The sequence below is a fragment of the Alligator mississippiensis genome, chromosome 5 (genome assembly GCF_030867095.1).
Source record: "Alligator mississippiensis isolate rAllMis1 chromosome 5, rAllMis1, whole genome shotgun sequence".
In the NCBI taxonomy this organism is placed as follows: Eukaryota; Metazoa; Chordata; order Crocodylia; family Alligatoridae; genus Alligator; species Alligator mississippiensis.
Genome location: NC_081828.1, coordinates 73992526 through 74010952, shown reverse-complemented (window position 1 = coordinate 74010952; position 18427 = coordinate 73992526). Strand labels below are relative to the sequence as shown.

Genomic DNA, 18427 nt, shown 5'->3' with positions numbered 1-18427 from the left:
ACTCATGGCACTTCACAGAGAGCTCCATGAGTTACAGCTAGGAGCTGCACTTTTGTCCACCCTCTTAAAGTCTGTCATGAGAACTGCCCTCATCCAGCCTGAGCTACGTAAGATGCTCTTCACTGTCTATATTTTACCTTGTGACCCCCAGCAAAACTGTCCATGTAGTACTTTTTGGCCCATAAGGATCCTGTTTGGAATTAGTCTGTGAATTACTTGTCTCTCCTTCCATACTTGCATCTGATAACTGACTCAGGAGTTAGGAGATATAGGACTACTGCTGATGGAATTCCTTTGCTTCTAAATGCTAGCACCTAACTGAGTTCCGAATATAACAGAACAAAAGGCTAGAAATAGACGTCATCTAATAAAACAGATCAGCGGTGCTGTGGCACACTTTATCTGCTTTACTGGGTGAAACACATGTTGCCCCTTGTTCTGAAGTTGATGGTCTAGGACAAGAGGCAATGCAGTCTCCCTACTTTTCCCCGCCCAGCCAGAGCTACTCCCTTATGATTGCAGAGGAATAAGTCTGGCTGGAAAGGGAAAACCTACTTTTCCTACTTAGCCAGACCCATGCCCCAGGTATGACTGGGTGGAGAAAAGTTCTTAAATAAAGTGACACACTCTATTACAACCTTTTGTCACACCACTGATTTTCCTTTCATGTGGCATGACAAAGGGTACTGATGTATACTGGCTCAGCCTTTATACCACCATAACATTTTATGGTGCCACAAATGAGATGTCAGATGATATCTATTTTCACTCAAACAGTCCCCAATTCTTTCACCTGTGGTAACTTGGGGTACTTAAGCAAGTGACATTTTTTTGCATGACTGGGTCCCTGAAAGCACTTTACATCTATGATTTAACATGTGCATGGCTGAAGACCACTTTTAAAATGGCCAACCATGCAAAAATTAATCTTGGTCAAATGAAGGATTAGATTAAGGTGCTCTAAAGCACAGCACCTTAGGGAACTTGTATACCCTCCAGGGTTAATTTTTCACATGCGTGCAGAGCCTCACCTCATGGGGCCAGCCTGGCTCCTCCCAGTACTGCATTTGGGGTAGCTCTGGGGGCCTGTGAGGTGTGGGGGACTCCCTTCTCCAAACCCCCACCTGGGCCTCTTGACAGCGGCTGCATGGAGCTGCTGGCTGCTTTTGAATGGCCAGAGCTGGGAGGGAGGGGGAGGTGGCAGGGTGGAATGGAGCCCCCTTACCTCGTGGGCCTGGCTCCCCCCAGTAACTCTGACAGGATAGCTGGGGGGCCTGCAAGGTGAGGGGGCTCTGTTCCACCCCATACCCCTATGAGCTCTGGCCATTCAAAAGCAGCTGGCAGCTCTGTGATGCTGCTCCCCCTGACACTCCCTCCCCCACTGACAGCTGTAGAGCTAGTGAGGGGCAGCACTGGGGAGAGGGTGGTTCAGCAGCCTCCTCAGAGGCTGATGGAGCACCCCTATCTGCTGGCTAGGGCCGGTAAAGACAGTCTTCAGCCCCTCTGCCCCTGATCTAGCACCTGAATGTCTGTTGGGTCGGGGAGGCTCTAACTCATGTCACTTTATGTGAAGCGCCATGAGCTAAAGTGGGGCCCTGAATGTCTGTAGGCACCCTTGTTTGTATTCACAAGGCCTTAGTAGAAGATTTTTTACAAATCTTATGTTCTCACACCTTTTGTCACGTTACTGATTTTCCTTTCATGTGGCATGACAAAGAGTATATTGATGTATATTTGCTGGGCATCCAACTTCAGATTTCATTTTGTAGTTCTCCATCAGATAGTCATGGTACTTCCCCCACAAGTCAAATATAATTTCAAGTGTGTGGAATGATTGATAAACACTATTTGTTGCACAAAAAATAACAACAGCTAATGGACAAGGAATTCTACTTAGACCAAATAGAGCTGTGATTCTTAACCAAGGTGCTGTAGGTGTGAGTTCCTTTAGAGAGTGCTGCAGGGTATCACACAATATTAACACTGTTATGTGAGCAAACACCTTTATATAATTCAACCTCAGCCATTCTGACTTGTTGAGTTCTTTCTGAGTTATTTACAACAAAAGAATTGCAAGAATGAGTGAGCACATTCTCCAAAGGTTTCCTAGTGTCTAATGAGGGGTGCCTTGAGTCTAAGAAAACTGAGAACCACTAGAATAAAGTGAATATTGTATTGAAACCAGTAGCATAAACAAGGTTTTTAATAAAATATATTTGCAATGGCTATGGTTTGGGGACCCCCCAAGACTATTAGGGATTATAATACAAAAAACATTAAAATATTGAAAGAGGTAGGAAATGCAGTTTAATGAAGAAAAAACATAACAATCTTGAGCATAATGCAAACTGAAACGTATTTAAAATGTTAGGCTGATGTGATGATAAAAATATAGAGGGTTGAAAGCATAAGCTTCTGCAACTAAGCTAAATAAGTAAAGTAGATAGTAGAGGCATTGTTTTTAAAGCCATTCCCTTTTGTAATTCTTAATTTGTTTTTTCATTCCTGCATCTCACAGGTTTAGGAACATTGTAAGTTACTTCAAAGACAGAAGGAAGATCAGATTTACTGTTGTGTCCTGCTTCAGCAAGGTTTTTAAGCAAATGCTTAACTTTTAGCATGTAGTTAGTTCCTTTAAATTAGCATCATTATTTTAAAGAGTGCACAGAAATGCTAAACAATGAATAAAAATCAATAAGCATGTGTAGAAACAGGTATTCATAGATTCATAGATTCATAGATGCTAGGGTCGGAAGGGACCTCAATAGATCATCAAGTCCGACTCCCTGCATAGGCAGGAAAGAGTGCTGGGTTCAGATGACCCCAGCTAGATGCCTATCTAACCTCCTCTTGAAGACCCCCAGGGTAGGGGAGAGCACCACCTCCCTTGGGAGCCCGTTCCAGACCTTGGCCACTCGAACTGTGAAGAAGTTCTTCCTAATGTCCAGTCTAAATCTGCTCTCTGCTAGCTTGTGGCCATTATTTCTTGTAACCCCCGGGGGTGCCTTGGTGAATAAAACCTCACCAATTCCCTTCTGTGCCCCCGTGATGAACTTGTAGGCAGCCACAAGGTCGCCTCTCAACCTTCTCTTGCGGCGGCTGAAGAGGTCCAGGTGCCCCAATCTCTCCTCATAGGGCTTGGCCTGCAAGCCCTTAACCATATGAGTGGCCCTTCTCTGTACCCTCTCCAGGTTATCCACATCCCTCTTGAAGTGTGGCGCCCAAAACTGCACGCAGTATTCCAACTGCGGTCTGACCACCGCCCGATAGAGGGGAAGTATCACCTCCTTGGTTCTGTTCGTCATACATCTGCTGATGCACGATAAAGTGCCATTAGCTTTTCTGATGGCTTCGTCACACTGCCGACTCATGTTCATCTTGGAGTCCACTAGGACTCCAAGATCCCTTTCCGCTTCTGTGCCACCAAGCAGATCATTCCCTAGGCTGTAGGTATGCTGGACATTTTTCCTCCCTAGATGCAGCACTTTGCATTTCTCCTTGTTGAATTGCATTCTGTTGTTTTCTGCCCATATGTCCAACCTGTCCAGGTCTGCTTGTAGTTGTTCCCTGCCCTCCGGCGTGTCCACTTCTCCCCACAGTTTTGTGTCTTCCTCAAACTTGGACAGAGTACACTTCACTCCCTCGTCCAAGTCGCTGATGAAGATATTGAAGAGTATCGGTCCAAGGACGAAGCCCTGCGGGACCCCACTGCCAACACCCTTCCAGATCGATACCGACCCATCCACTACGATGGGTATGCAAACCTAATCTGGAATTTTCTTGTGTAGTAATTCACAGCAAGCGACAAACTCCATATTAAGTAGGAATTTAAATAGAGCTAGTGGAAAACTTAAAAAAAAAAACATGCAGGAAATCAGAATGAAACCAGTTCTGAAGAAAAAAAAAAAACCTTCCTGGGAATAAAAACAAATTCCCAGACAGCTCTAAGTCTGGGTGCTTTCTCACAAAAAATTTAATTCATGAACATTATAAGAAGCATACAAAGACTCTTACTCTCTAGGTTTTTCTATCAAAATAACTTTAGAAAAGCCTGACTTAAAGAACTACACCAGGGAATGAGTGACTTATGAGGTTTCAGTGGTACAGGAATGGAATCCTTATATTTAAGGAATTACATTCCACTCCTTTCAAATGATGTGCTAAACAGTAGTTCTCAGTGAACAGCTTAATATTGAGTTATCACCAGGTAATTAGAAAATAATGGGCTTCAAGTTAACTACAAGCTACAAATAATAGGCATGCTTTCACCACTGCGGAACTCAGAAGTGAACATAGTGGAAATAGGATTGATTCTGTTGGCTTGAGAGTAACAAGCAGCCAGAGCGCTGAAAACATTAATTGAAGATTAATACAACAGAATGCAACTCCAATGAAGTTTCTTGGCATTCCTCTTTTACAGAACTGCTTTGTCACTGATTATTCCATGCATGATTATCCCATGCGTTGTTAAATGTAAGGGTTGTCCTCTTCTCCACTGATTTTAACAGAAAAGCCCCAAATCAATATTTTGAACAGAAATGGACAAAAATGCAATTTGTTATAAGATAGCAAGTTCACGAGCATCTGCAAGAAAGAACTAGAACAACAAGAAAATAATAAGGAAGGATTCCCAAAAGAATAACTGGAAACTGAAACACAAACAACATAAAAAAGCAGAAATCATCCTAGTAATAAACAAAAACTATTTATCTCAGTATCAAATTAATTAATTTTCTTCTTATTATAAGGAAAACATGTCAACTCCTAAAGTCAAATAAATAAAGAAAATAAAAAAGCAGAAGTGAAAGTTAGACTGCTCAATACCATCAGTCAGTTTTTTTGATAAAATTCTGTTGTCATCAGATTTTGAGGCCCATTCTCAAAACCACTCTCCTTTATCACAGTGTTTAAACACACATTTAATCCCAATTTAAAAATAATCATGTGCATAGAGGGTTGAAGTACATTCTGAAGTGCTTTCCTGAATGAAAGCCTCACCTGGATGCTCTGTGAAAAGTTTATCCATGAATATATCTGGCAAATTGTAATAAGCACATCAGTCTCATAAAGAAAAGAAGAATGCACTGCATTCAAAAGCTCGTCTAACTGTATCCCAGCTATACAGTTGCTCCAATAAAAGCCAATGATATCACCCAATGAAATCCTTGACTCTCACATAAAGAACAGTCATTTGCAAAATTGCTACTGGCAGGTTATAAAGGAACGTTGAAACCTACCGTCTTCCGGGATAGCTCTTTTTCTTTTCCATCAGTTCGATACAGTTAATTTTGCAGCTAGCTAATGAGTGCAAATAGCATTACTCCCAGAAACCACAGGGATGGATGTGGTTCTTTATTTGTGGAATTTGCTTAAATCCACTTTGCTCAGTGCTCAAGTCACTGACAATCCTTCTCTTTCTCTGCCGCCATGAAATTGGAGCCTCCATTTACCACTACCCAAAGACATGTGTATTCATCTGGCTTTTGGAAAGGAAATCATCTTTATGAAGAACTTCTTTCACTCATCCAAAAATCTTTTTTTCAAGTGAAAAGAAGCCAAACTGAAGATGAATTCTGAATTCAGATTTACAATGAACCATATGAATAAATGCCAATATATTAGGCTGATGCTTTTGTTCTTAGTTATTGATATTTCTAAAGATAACAAAGAAGCAAACATAATGCAGCTGGGGCTACCTGAAGTGGCTATGAATTACTATGTGGCTACTTTTTGACAAAAACTCAAGGAGGGGAAAAACATTAAGACTTTTTTTTTGTTTCTAATAGAATAAATCCTTTACCAAATGTTAATAGACATTTTGTAAGTGAATTTATTTACAGTATCTTTTCTTTCTTATGAATACAGAATAAAAGTACAATCACACAGAGGCAATCAGAGGTAATGAAATATTAACTTTCCCATCTTAGGATACCAGTTCTAACACAGCCTACTTTTCATAATTATTGGAAGTTAACATCTTATGACTGTTTAGTGACATGTGAAATAGGTTTAATTGTTTTGGTCATGTTTCCAGTGAACAAGTAACCATATCACAAAATTGTCATCTCCATTGAGATTAAATCCAAGCTTTTCTGATTAGGAAAACCAAAAACTGATTAGGAATGGAAACTCAACTGTTGTCTCAGTGTTGCATGCAAACACCAAAGTGAATGGGACAGTGCAGAGAAGTCTGTAATTTCATTTTCCATACTACATCTAAGCAATAAAAAAATTCACTCCATTGCAGGGCTGTCTCACTTTTGTGTGGCTGGGGGCCACATGTGCGGTCAGTGTGCAGTCCTCAGGCCACATGCCACACAGGTCATATGTTTCAGGGACAGGGTCCTGGATCTGCAGCCTGCCACACAGCACCAGTGGCACATAGCCCCAATTCTCTGGGCCTTCTCCTGCTGTGCAGCAGTGAAAGAGGAGACTTCCTGTAGCCCATATAATAGCCAGCTCCAGGCTGCCAGTGGAATGTCCCTGATCTATAGCATTATCTCAGATGCTCACAATCCAGTTGGAAAGAATAGCTCATAACCAACTGGGAGGGAGAAGAAGGAGTGGGATGAACTAATAAGAGTAAACATTTTTACACAATGGTTTCAGTTGCCACTCAGTGGGTTTCAGTTGTCTCCCTAATTTTAAATTTTAAGCATGCACTAGACTAAACCATAAACCTGGAAAATTTTCTCTCTCCATACTCCACAAAAACACAGCCTAAAATTGTGTTATGGTATACCAAAATGCTTAGTCTCTCAATTATGAAATCAGATGATAAAATTCACCTTGCACCAGTTATTGTCTAATTAGACCACACAATTCTGTGGCAAGAACTGTCCTGAAAATATTTAAGGACCTGGACATAAATACATGTAACTGTAAAGAGGTGTTCAGCTGTAACCCAAGCTGCAGGTAGACAGCAGATAATACTCTGCCTGGCCAGAAGGCTGAGATGATAATTAAAAAATCAGGGTGGATCCACAAAAAGGATTAGAAGCTCCAGGCACAGAGTGCAAGGGGAAAGAAGAGAGGAGGCTCTTGTTCTGAGGGAGAAGCACAGAGCCTAGGTTGCTCTTCTCAAAATCTAAAGGAAGACAACAGGTTTTGGTTTTATTTGTTTGTTTGCTGTTTGCACACTTGCTTGTTTTGGTGTGTGTTTTGTTCATTGTGGGGATAAGGTTTCCATATGTGAAATAAATTGACTGGAAGCCCTAAGCTCTGAGCTATCTGGCTGTGATAAGGAAGCTCTGTGAGTGACCCACTTACAATAGTTTACCTGACGATTTCAATTTGCTAATACAAATGAAAAATGCAGTACTGTATAACAACATGTTCAGCAAATAATACAAAACCATAATACAGTTTGTCCCCCCCATACAAATGCATGATTGAGAAGATAGGTGTCATACTAGACAGACATAAAAGGGAAAATAAACCACTTTCTTTTAGAGTACCCTGTGGTATCAACAAGAGGTTGGTTGCATATTCTACAAATCATGCTTACAGCAAACTGCTCCCTGACACATGAAAAGAATGTTTTTGTATGTTAGACAATGACAAGCTAGCCAACCACTGTCTCCAATCTTTTTCTCAGGTACCATCTTGCTGTAGTAGTGAAACCTTTAAAAGCCAAGAATACCTCAAACCCTTTCTTTTTTCAGTGGTCACACACTATTATCTCCACAGTTATTCATAGATTCATAGATTGTAAGGCTGGAAGGGACCTTGGAAGATCATCAGGTCTAGCCCCCTGCACCAAGCACATCCACATCCTTATGACCACATCCTTGTTATCATCAGCATCTGAAAACTATTTGCCAGTAGAAATAAAATGTTCCTAAACTGTACAAAGTTGCCATATCCATTTCAAAGACAAGACACCTGCTCAGATTTTTAGGATGCAGATGGTAAGACTGCAGTCAGCAGGACTGGAGTCCATCAGCTAAACAGATCATATTGTGCATCAAAGATGAAAATGATGCATTTTTGTAGATTTCTAAACCATGGTTCTGAACAATTTAATTATGGCAGAGCCCATCTTTTTATTAGTGTTTATCATATAGCCATATTTTCTGGGTTACCATCATCATTCTTTGTAGATCGTCTTCTGTTTATTCTAGGGCAGTGTAAATATAAGTATTATAGTCTTCATGTTCAACTTTAATTATCAGCTGTCAAGCAAAATGAACATTGAAAGGAGGAAGGTATGCAGTGTCTATCCAGTTTCTATGTAAAGTATCCTTTTTTTCCTGTAGTTTTAACATAGTAAAGTTACGCAGCTGTTGCCAGCATACATTGGTTAAGTTGTGTATCATATGTTGTTTATCAAGTTTACCAAAAATAATTATCAGTGCTCAAGGTATACATCTGAACACTGCTGCTGTACACTAGAAAAGCTATTGAGGAGTCTCTCTGTACTAACATGCAGATTCTCTCCCAGTGGAAATAAAGTGAGTTTGTAATGGAATCATTGTAGACAGACATATTTGATTTGTGGCTATCATTGTATAGGAACTTTTGTACTTGGGAAAGGTCATCCCTATGAAAAGAGGCTTGAATGAAATGAAGTAGGATTCAACAAGGACTAGTTTACTCTGCTGTGCTGGTGCATTGAAACAGCCAATCAACCCTGCAGGATATAGGACAGATTATTACCTAAAGATCATCACCTATCACAAATTATCTAAATATGTAAATACTTTAAACCTCTTTTCCAAGTTCTTGGAATCTGTTAACATGCTTTTGTTTGCGCATTTTATTTGATTACAATTTAAAACAATATTAGTCTATAAATTCAAGTGTGTATTATTATGGTCTCAACTTCATATTACGTGTGACAATCAGGTCTATACTTTGCCTAGTCAGCACATTGAACTTTTTAGTTAAAAAATATGTATATACACATACATTAAAAAAAAATCATCCTGATTTTAGAAACACATCTGATTTATAGATACAATATGCAGTTAATAGATTTAGTCTCCCTCTAGGTGCTTATACCATACGGCATAACGTGAATGTCTTACAAAAATTAAACAGGCTAGTGAAATTTTTAGTTGTCTCTTTTGGTGCTTTTCTCTCTTCAGTAGAGAGTACTGAGATTGTTATCATCATGGTTTGGTCATAAATTATAGTAGCTATAAGCATCCTATTATAAATGCTGTAACACTTTATTACTCTAGGAAGGCTACAACTTTTATACTCACTACAGAATATTCCCTCTCACATTTAGTAGCAGGTAGATGCAGTTACAACAAAGCCCTTGTCCCTACTCATATGAGTTTTACTACCATGTCTCAAGAAGACAAATGTCACTGATGATCCAAGAATGTCATTTTGTTGATACAGGGAGCATCTACATGTGCTGATTTTAGGTGCTTTAGCCCCATTTAAGGCACATTAAGGGCACGTGTCTACATGTGCACACCCTTAATGCACCTTAAGAAAAGGTGATTTTAGGCTATTTATGCCTAAATTTGATATCTGCAAAAGCAAGTATCAAGTTTAGGTGTGAATAGCTAAGAACATTAATTCATGTGTAGGCACGTTAAGGCACATCAAGGCTGTGTCTGGACAGATTTGGAACTAATTTTAGTTAGTCCTGCATCAGTCTGCGCACATGGCGTTAATGCACTTTAGCATGTGCATGTGTAGACGTGAGTCTAAATCACCTTAATGCGTATTAGCTAATACGCATTAAATTTAGGCATGCCTAAATTAATGTGTAGACACACCCACAATCTTGAAGAGGACTCAGCCTCATCCTCTGCAGGCTATAAAATGATGGCCAAGACCTTGAATTCAAGTGGGGATCCAATTACATTCCATAACACTATACTGATAAACCTACCACACTGTATAGATTGCAGTGTTCTGAAAAAGATGGAACATTTTAAGGTATTTTGGTATGACTGTCAAGCTGGGAAGTTCTAATTATATTAATAAATATGGTTTAGTTTTTCTGCATCTACAGAGCACAGATCATCTCTAGAGCTGTAGTTGGATGCTGTTTTAAAGTCATTGGTACATGTTCATTTAATGGCACTTGGGGATCTGATCCCCAGTTCCAACAATTGTGCCTTCTGCCATGCTACACATGCACTGTAAACCCAGCATCCCCCTTCACTGGCAAGCATGGTTCTGGGACCTATAATCAGGTGATTGTCGGCTCCAGCCCTGAGACAGCACTGGGTCTCAAACCAGCCCTGGTGAAGTGTGAGGCATGAGGTCAGAGGTGACAGTCACTTGATTGTCGGCCTTGGCCAATCATTAAATTTAAGGTGCCATATGAGCCAGCTGTAAAAATGTTCTACATTGTATGTGGAGCATTTTTATAGCTCATTTGACATGTTATGGCACCTTAAATAAGGAACAAGTGTAGTACCCTTGCCATTTATGCCAGAAATAACAAGTTAATTGTAAAGTATAGAGGGGTCCTAGGAAGCCTGTGCTATTGGGAACTGTTGAAGCAATGAAAAATCCAGATACTGCCTTCCCTTGCCCTAACATTCTCCACATCTATTTCTGGACATTTCTTTTTCCTGAGTGTTAATCTTATTTCCTTGAACTTTCCCTGCCCCATAACTGTCATATGACTGGACCACATAAAATGAAGAGGGTGGATATGTGAGCTGGGGGCATCTGTTTTAGGACTTAGAAACAAAACAATGGGAGTCAATAATCATTCAATTTCAACCCTCAATGCATTTAGGCAAATACTGGCCATCTTTGTAGAGCATGACCCATAGTTCCAGTCTTGTTGAGAGATAGTGGCTGTTATGTGTTAGGGCTGAAAAATCTCATTTTTTTACTGATATCACCAGGTTAAAAATGCACCTTAAATCATAAGAACTGTGAGAATACCATAAGCAATGGAAACCTTCAATGTTACTCATATATTGTTTCAGAATCTCTCCAACTGTATTACATTAACTACACATCATGGGGTACAGAAGAAATCCCTGGGTAATTTTGCAAATGCTGTGGAAGGGTTGGATTGGGAGGAAATATATTAACAGCTTTGTACATATCCATTTGTCCTTTTGAGGTTCCTATGTGCAAGAAGCATTGTTTGATGATCTGTTCAGCACTGCCAAAATAACTTATAGTATATATATCAGTGCCTGGGCCCTATCCCTTGGTGGTGTAAACAGATACCAGGGGCAAGTCCAGACAAGAATGGCTGTGCAGTATGTGGCATCACAAACATGTCTGCATCGCCTCAAACCAGATAGTTAGGAGTTCTCTGCTTTGTAAGGACATGCTACCCATGTATGCACTGCTCCAGGTTTTTTTTTCTGCAGGTTTTTTTGACCCCTAGATATTCAGAGGTCAAAAAACCCGCAGAAAAAAAGCCTGAAGCAGTGCATGCATGTGCAGTGCACACTGCTGAAGAACAGAGCTGGGTCGCCTGGAGCCATGCTGTGGCTGCCAGCCAGGCTTTGTCCAACAGGATTGCCAATGCTGCAGCTCTTGAAGGCCCCAGGTAAGGCTGCTGGGACCAGCACAGTGCTGGTCCAGACTCCCCTACCACCCTTGGGGCAACTTGCCGTGCACCAAAGTGCATGTGGCATAGGCATTCTCCAGGGACAAGTCGCTGGAGCACAAGGTGCGCTGCTACTACTTGTCCCCAGGGAACCAAATGTCCATGCTTATCTGGATGTGTCACAGGGTGACCAATGCTAGCCCTGTTCCATATTCTACTATGAAACCCAACTGAGAAAAGGTCAAGCATTTAGGTAGAAGACAGCTCTACATTTGTTTCTAAAATACTTTGCTCAGAAATGGGAGAATGTTCATAGAGTTGTAGCTGACCACAATTGGGAACAAATGTTTTTGAGCTTTCTGCTTGTAGGCTAGATGATAAAGGTCACATTTTTCTATTGACTACTAACTGATATTATGAGAAACGGGCTATACTTAATTTCATAGTAGATAATGAGATTTCACATGATATCTTGTCAAAGATTGTAGGACAATGAGTCATTATTTCCAGTAAAAATAATATATTGCAGGACAAGTAACCCATGTTCATAAACAATATTCCTGCTCTCACAATGAGAATGAATTAACTTGTAATATTAATGAAGCAAAGTCAATATAACTGTTTTTTACCTCAGAAGATTTTGGAATGCTTTGGGGGTAAAAAGGTTATTCGCTAGTTCTGTGGTCTCTTTCTGTACACAGAATATAACTTCATGGATTTTTCTAGCTTGAAATATAATAATTCCTTAGGTCAAAATAAAGGTGTGTAATATGCATCATAGCGTAATGAAAAAATATTCTTAAATGTCTTTTCATTTTTTCAATTTAACTTCCAAAATTGAAACACAAAGTTATTATGAAACTTATAGAAATAGAGCACAGTTCTTCTGGACTTATTTAAATTCTAGATTTAAAAAAATAATCTTTCTATACAGAAATACAACAATCCTTTAAACCTCACATGCTTATTTTCTTTATGGATCAGCACTGCACAGCTTTGAAATGTTTGTTCTGTCATGCTATATAGTGGGTCATTTGGTTACAGAGATCAAATAATAGTCTGCCTAAACTGATCCCTATAACAGACACCCACTTCAGAGACTATGAAGGTCATTGCAAAAACCATACTTCCAAAAAAGCAGCCCAGAGATGCCATCTAGCAGCAACTCTTAGGAATTTCCAAACGTTTAATAGTTTTTCTTTTAAGATACTGGATCCAAGTATAACATAGAACAAACTTTTTCCACCTTAGTTTAAACCCTACGCCTATATCCTGTCTTAGTGAATAGCTAGAGACTGTACTGGAAATAACATTTTACTTAAGAACATTATCATGGATGATTATATTTCCCTTTATTTTTCTATATAAATATTAGAGTATACTTACAGTCTAATTAGTAGGTAAGACATTTGAATACATCTTTTAAAAATAAAATGGATAGTCTGTCATCAGCATTACATTTTAAATAGAAAGAAAAGGCATTTCATTAGTTCTAGAACTTCCATGCTGAATCAAAATCCTGTCATGTTTTAGAGAAAATCTTAAAATGTGTCAACATGGAAAAGGAATTAAACCAGTGAAATAACATTTTAGTATTTCAGAAATTAAAGACTAAACTCTACATTTTTTCTAGGTAAATATCTTGCCATAAGGTGGCGATACTTAAACACTTTACAATTGGGAGATAACTTAGAAAGTTAGAGCACAGCAACCTTGTCAAGATAAAAGTGCCAGTACATGATCCTCTTAGTCAACAGTGACCTATCTGTTGCTAAACCTTTTTTATTTTTAAGTGCTGTTTTAAAATAACTTATCTGATACAACTATTACTGTACACACATTATTATTATAGCAAAATTGAAGGTGATTCAGTATATATGTATGCACAGTGTTCACATATTTTGTTTTAAAACTTTTAAAGCATTTTGTTTGGAGAATAAACAGGTATGTATGAGAGAGGTTATGTTGATATGTTTGTTTATTAATACAAGTATTCCCCTCAACAGAAAGATAAGCACAAAACAATTCTTCTGGGGAAAAACACCTATTAATCTTCCCTTAGTCCTTCCAGTTGATTTCATGTGGACAGTATGCCTACCAGTCTGAAGGGTGGGGAAATTATTGATCCATTTCTCTTTAGTATTAAATAAATCAATCAATAAATAAGTAAACAGGTATTATTTTATTTTCCTTAGTACTTTAAGTCTTTACTTGGAGTTCTTTAATAAAGACAACTATATACAATTCAAAGAGGTAGAATTTGTTAGAGAAATTTAAAATTGATTATTTGCAGTCTTAAAATGTAAATACTTATGCATAAGAATACAGAAGATACAATGTACAACTGCAATATACAATTTGAAATATACACCTCTCAAATATACAATTTATTTCAAATGCCTAATTCCGTGAAATATTTTCACTAGGGGCCTGAAAGAACTACATACCAACAACTTTTAGATCTATGAAAACCCAGTTCAGTTCTTCTAAGTAGCAAAATTTGACAAAGTGCACTTATTTTCATATTATCCTAAGGACTTTTTAGCTTTTCAGACCATGAGTCCTTCACAGAGTTAAAATAGACTACAGTGAACATTTTAATATCCCCTAAAATGTCACATGTAGTCAAGAATAAAAGGCCATTTTTATACTCTCAACAGAGTATAATGCAGCAGCAAAAGAGCTAGAAGCAGAGTTTGAAAAGTTAATTTATGCCATCTCTTTCCAGTGGCTCATCCTAGCTTTTATGACTATAGACATGTATGATGGAGAGCTTCATCTACCATGATTTTGGGGGCATATCCCTGACAGAGAGATGTTTGTTTTCTTGACCTGAAGCATTGCTTTGAGATCACAAAAAATAAGCATGCCAGCTTCAGTTCATTTAATACATTAGTGGTTTTACTCATCTGTGAATAGAAAAATAGATAGAAAATTTCCCTTAATTGCTCCCAAGTAATCCCTTATAAATTAATGGAGCTAAGTGTAACTAAAGACAGAAAAATAGACAAAGAAAATGTATAGATTTCATAGATTCATAGACATTAGGGCTGGAAGAGACCTTGGAAGATCATCGAGTCCAGCCCCCTGCCCTAGGGGCAGGAAGTCAGCTGGGTTTTTTTCTTTTCTTTTCTTTTTTTATGACTCAACACCTACAAAAGCTGTATTTGTGTGAGGAATTAAAACTAGAAATTCCAGAACTGTATCCAGCCAACTGCTGGCAATGAAAATGTTTGTTACTCAACAATTTTCTTTATCACATTATGAAAGCAATGATTTGGGTTTGCTGGAGGAAGGTAATCCTTTGAGAATGATAACCATGTTGATTTTAGTTTAGACCTTCAAAATAATTGAAGATTTAGCAAGTGGATGCTGGGCTGCTTTTTCAAACATTTAATCCCATTCTCTGGAACAAATAGACAATATCACTTTTAAAAAGCAATCCACTCAGAATGGCCAACAAAACAAACTTTCGGCTTAAGTTCAATGTAACTCCAATTACTTGTGAGTTAGATGTTAGTACAAATACATTTATGAGATGGAGACACAAAGGGGTGTAGTTATGTTCCCAAATAATAGCTGGAGTCAGCAGAAGTTTTCTATAACTAGACAACAGCAGGGCTTTCAGAAGTAAGATGAAGTCAGAGTTTCTTTTCAGCATCTTAGGCCTGGCTCTCCATAGGGCAGTAAAAATGTCAACCAAAAATGAAGTTTGCTCTAAAGAAGCTATTCCAACCATTCTATACAATTCCCATTCCTTGGCATATCTGATTAAGTCATCAGGATCTATGTTTTGGCTAAAATCTTGTAGCTGTAGCCACCTGACATAAGCTTCACAAAGCAAACAAAATATGCAGAGCTTCCCATGAATATTTATCTTCGTATTGAACAGAATGTGTCTGTAAGCCTGTGCTTTGCATAAAATGGCGTTAATCAGGATGATAATAGGGTCATACTCAATATACTTGTCCACAGGTTTCTGGCAGGATTTGCAAATGCTGAGGTGCAGCCCCCCATGCTGATAGTCCCTGTACAGCTCGGGGGCCTTGCCACTGCATTCCATGCACCTGTAACCATCACAACTGCTGGACCCCTCCATCCTGAGAGTGAGGTGGCTCCCAGGGCACTGCAAGCCCCTCCCCCTATATGTGAAAGTCATTGACTATAATGAAAATGTGCTCTTGCAAACATATATGTAGCACTGTTGTGTATTTGCCTTCATTGATTAAAGTAATGGCTATTCAATATACTTTAATAAAATATTAATTTAACTTATTGGGTAGTTAACACATTTAACTGATGTCATGCCATCTTAACTCCTATTTGAGCTTATAGGTTTTATATAATAAATGTAACTCAAATTTATCGCCCCGCAAACACAACAAAATAAAACAAAACAGCCCACCATAAAACAATCTGCAGTTGTAAATCAATTTGCCATTGAACTCATTTCAAAATTCAATCTTTTCATTTTTAGAGGAATATTGTTTCCATCTTTGTAGAAAACATGTTACTTATCATGTGAGCAATTTTGACATCTGTTAAGAAAAATGCTGTTTACAAATGCTGAAAATTTATCATATTATTGCTTAGTACTTAAAATGCATAATAAAAATGACTTTCATAAACATACCATAAAAGTGGTGGCAACACAATGTGCATTACTGGTAGTAATGGACTGACATACACTCTAATATGTTCTTGTTCCCTTTTTATAAAGCCTGCAAATAATCTGATGACTGCATGGCATATACATTTTAAGAGTTGGATAAAACAAGTTCTAAGTTTATGGTGTACAACACACACATTTGTAGGCCTTGTTCTTTCAAGTCATCATTGCTATTAAACAGTATTGGGCATCCCTGATTTTCAGTGTATTATTAAAAGATGTTAAAACTATCTACACAAGGCAGGATATACAATATATGATACTGTTTACTTTTAAGTAGTCATACATTCCATTCCAGATCTGACTTTTGTGCTACTTGAAAGCACTTGAAAGCAATGAAACTCAGTGGTAGCTAGATGCATAGTTATTGTACTTAACAGAGGAAGAGAAAGATACCCAAACTGTTTCTTGCCTATGACACTTTAGCTTTGATTCTAAATAAATTTATTTACATTTAGACTGCTGATACCGGTGCTTCTGACAGGCTAGATGTTTATTCATAATGGATATATTTATTGACCACTATAAATATACCCTTGTCTTGTGGTTGGATAATATAGGGTTTATTTCAGCCAGAATTAAACAGCTTTCAGAGTTCAACAGATAATTGTTTCCATACTAATCTTAGCCATATAAGGCTTCTGTTACAGCTGATTTTATTTGTCGGTAATAAATGAAACTTCTGTAGTGAGAGAAAAAAGAACCAAACCATAGAAGGCAGGATTTAACCCCTTTCAGTTAGGGTCTGTGTGTGCACGCACATGTGTGTGTGTGAATGTGCATGTGTTATGAGCATCCTAAATGTTTTGGACACAAACTGCAGTATGTCTGCGTTGTTAGCATTATTGACGAGTTTCCCTCCCTTCCTCCCTCTGCTTCTCTCTCTCTCTTTCTCTCTCTCTCTCTCTCTCTCTCTCACACAGCGGCTTCTCCTCTTTAAACAATGGAGCCAGACATCTCAATGAATATAGACAACAACATTGCATCTCTTTGATCAACTATCCGGTGCTGTTAATCAGGACAATAAAAGGACACCGACACACAAAAGCCTCTCCACTCAGACAGCGAAATGCCCAAGAGACCCGCATTGCCTGCTGCATACAACAGGATTTTCCATGTATTTCTTTTACCTTGCAGTGGTATTCCTGGGATAGGTGAACTTGTCATCTGCCAGGTAAGGGAGATTCTCGCATAGGAGGAGGAAAGATTTACAGCCTCCCTCCTCACCTCCCCCCAAAATATTTTTTTTTAACATCTCTTACCTTAGAAGGATCCAGCCCAGCCAGCAAGGACAGAAGGAGAAGGTTGAGGATGTTGGAGGGCGCCTGCATCCTGATCCCAGGGTTCTTCTCTCTCCTACTCTTCGAGCATTCGTCCCCTTTGCACTGCGGAGACCACGCTAGGCACTTGCACTTTCTGTCTGCCCGCCAGAGCCTGAATGGAGGCGGTGGCGACTGTAGCAGCAGCAACAGCAACAGCAGCAGCAGTAGCAGCAGCAGCAGCAGCCGCCTGGGGGACGATCATTCCGCAGGCATCCTTAGGGCGGAGCGGGAGGGAGCACCACCAGGCAGGCAGGCGGGCGAGGCGGGCTCTGTCCGCGGTGCTGAAGCGCCTCCAGCCTCTCTCCCCCTGCCTGCCTCCCTCCCTTCCCGTCCTCCCCCAGCCAGCCCACCGCAAAAAGTTTGGATCCAAGGAGAGGAAGCACAGCTGGGAGAGGTGCTGAGACCTGGACAACGGATGTGACATCAGCACCGCTTTTGGGGAGCTGTTCTGCAGGGGAATTTATTAATCAAACAGTCCCTCTAGCAGGCTTCAGTTGGGGGATTTGCTGTCAATGTCATGTCAGCTGCAATGAGCACAGTGGGAAGAGATGCAGGGCTCTAGAGCGGGTGGTCCATGCAGCCTTTAAAAACAGGGGCCAGCTTAACCCCATGCCTCTTGGCATGCTTTTTTCCCCCTCTTGCCTTTTCTCCCATGCCTCCAGCTGATGGAAGGAGCATTGTAACCCCCGCAGAGCAAAACGCAGACAAGCATCACTGTGCTTTTGTCTATGGATGAATGCAGCATTTCACCTATAAGCGGCTTGAAAGTACAGACCCATAGATACAGAGAGGGAAAGGGGACAAGGTGTCACTGCCACTGGAGAAAGAGAAGGGGTACCCATGGGGGATTGGCAGCTGAGATTTCAGTGGGGTTGAGACAGGGATGTGGGCTGCCTGTCTCTATCTCTTGGGGTGCAATGAAGGGACAGTTTCTTGCCTTGTTTAGGG

General features: G+C 39.6%; 2 protein-coding genes across 2 annotated transcripts in view; both read right to left on the bottom strand.

Moving 5' to 3' along the window:
- Positions 1-17640, bottom strand: part of OLFM3 (olfactomedin 3) — a 162529-nt gene extending 144889 nt beyond the window's left edge. Inside the window, exon 1 of the mRNA XM_019500923.2 lies at positions 17420-17640. Coding sequence (XP_019356468.1) covers positions 17420-17488 — 69 coding nt within the window. The 5' untranslated portion in view covers positions 17489-17640. The remainder of the gene's footprint in view (positions 1-17419) is intronic.
- LOC102570516 (protein ARV1-like) lies at positions 5118-15587 on the bottom strand. Its single transcript, XM_059727635.1, has 2 exons — positions 14876-15587; positions 5118-5194 (listed from the first exon to the last, which is right to left on the bottom strand). Exons 1-2 carry the CDS (start codon positions 15585-15587, stop codon positions 5118-5120), a joined length of 789 nt encoding a protein of 262 aa, XP_059583618.1.
- Positions 17641-18427: the final 787 nt, after the last annotated feature.

What these genes read in the sequence shown, in the direction of transcription:
- LOC102570516 (XM_059727635.1), bottom strand. Translation starts at nt 15,587, where the DNA reads ATGGAGGGGTCCAGCAGTTGTGATGGTTACAGGTGCATGGAATGCAGT. An exon ending in GAGAATGGGATTAAATGTTT is followed by an intron (nt 5,195 to 14,875) that starts GAAAAAGCAGCC and finishes GTAGCAATTTTG; the next exon opens with CAAATGACTGTTCTTTATGT.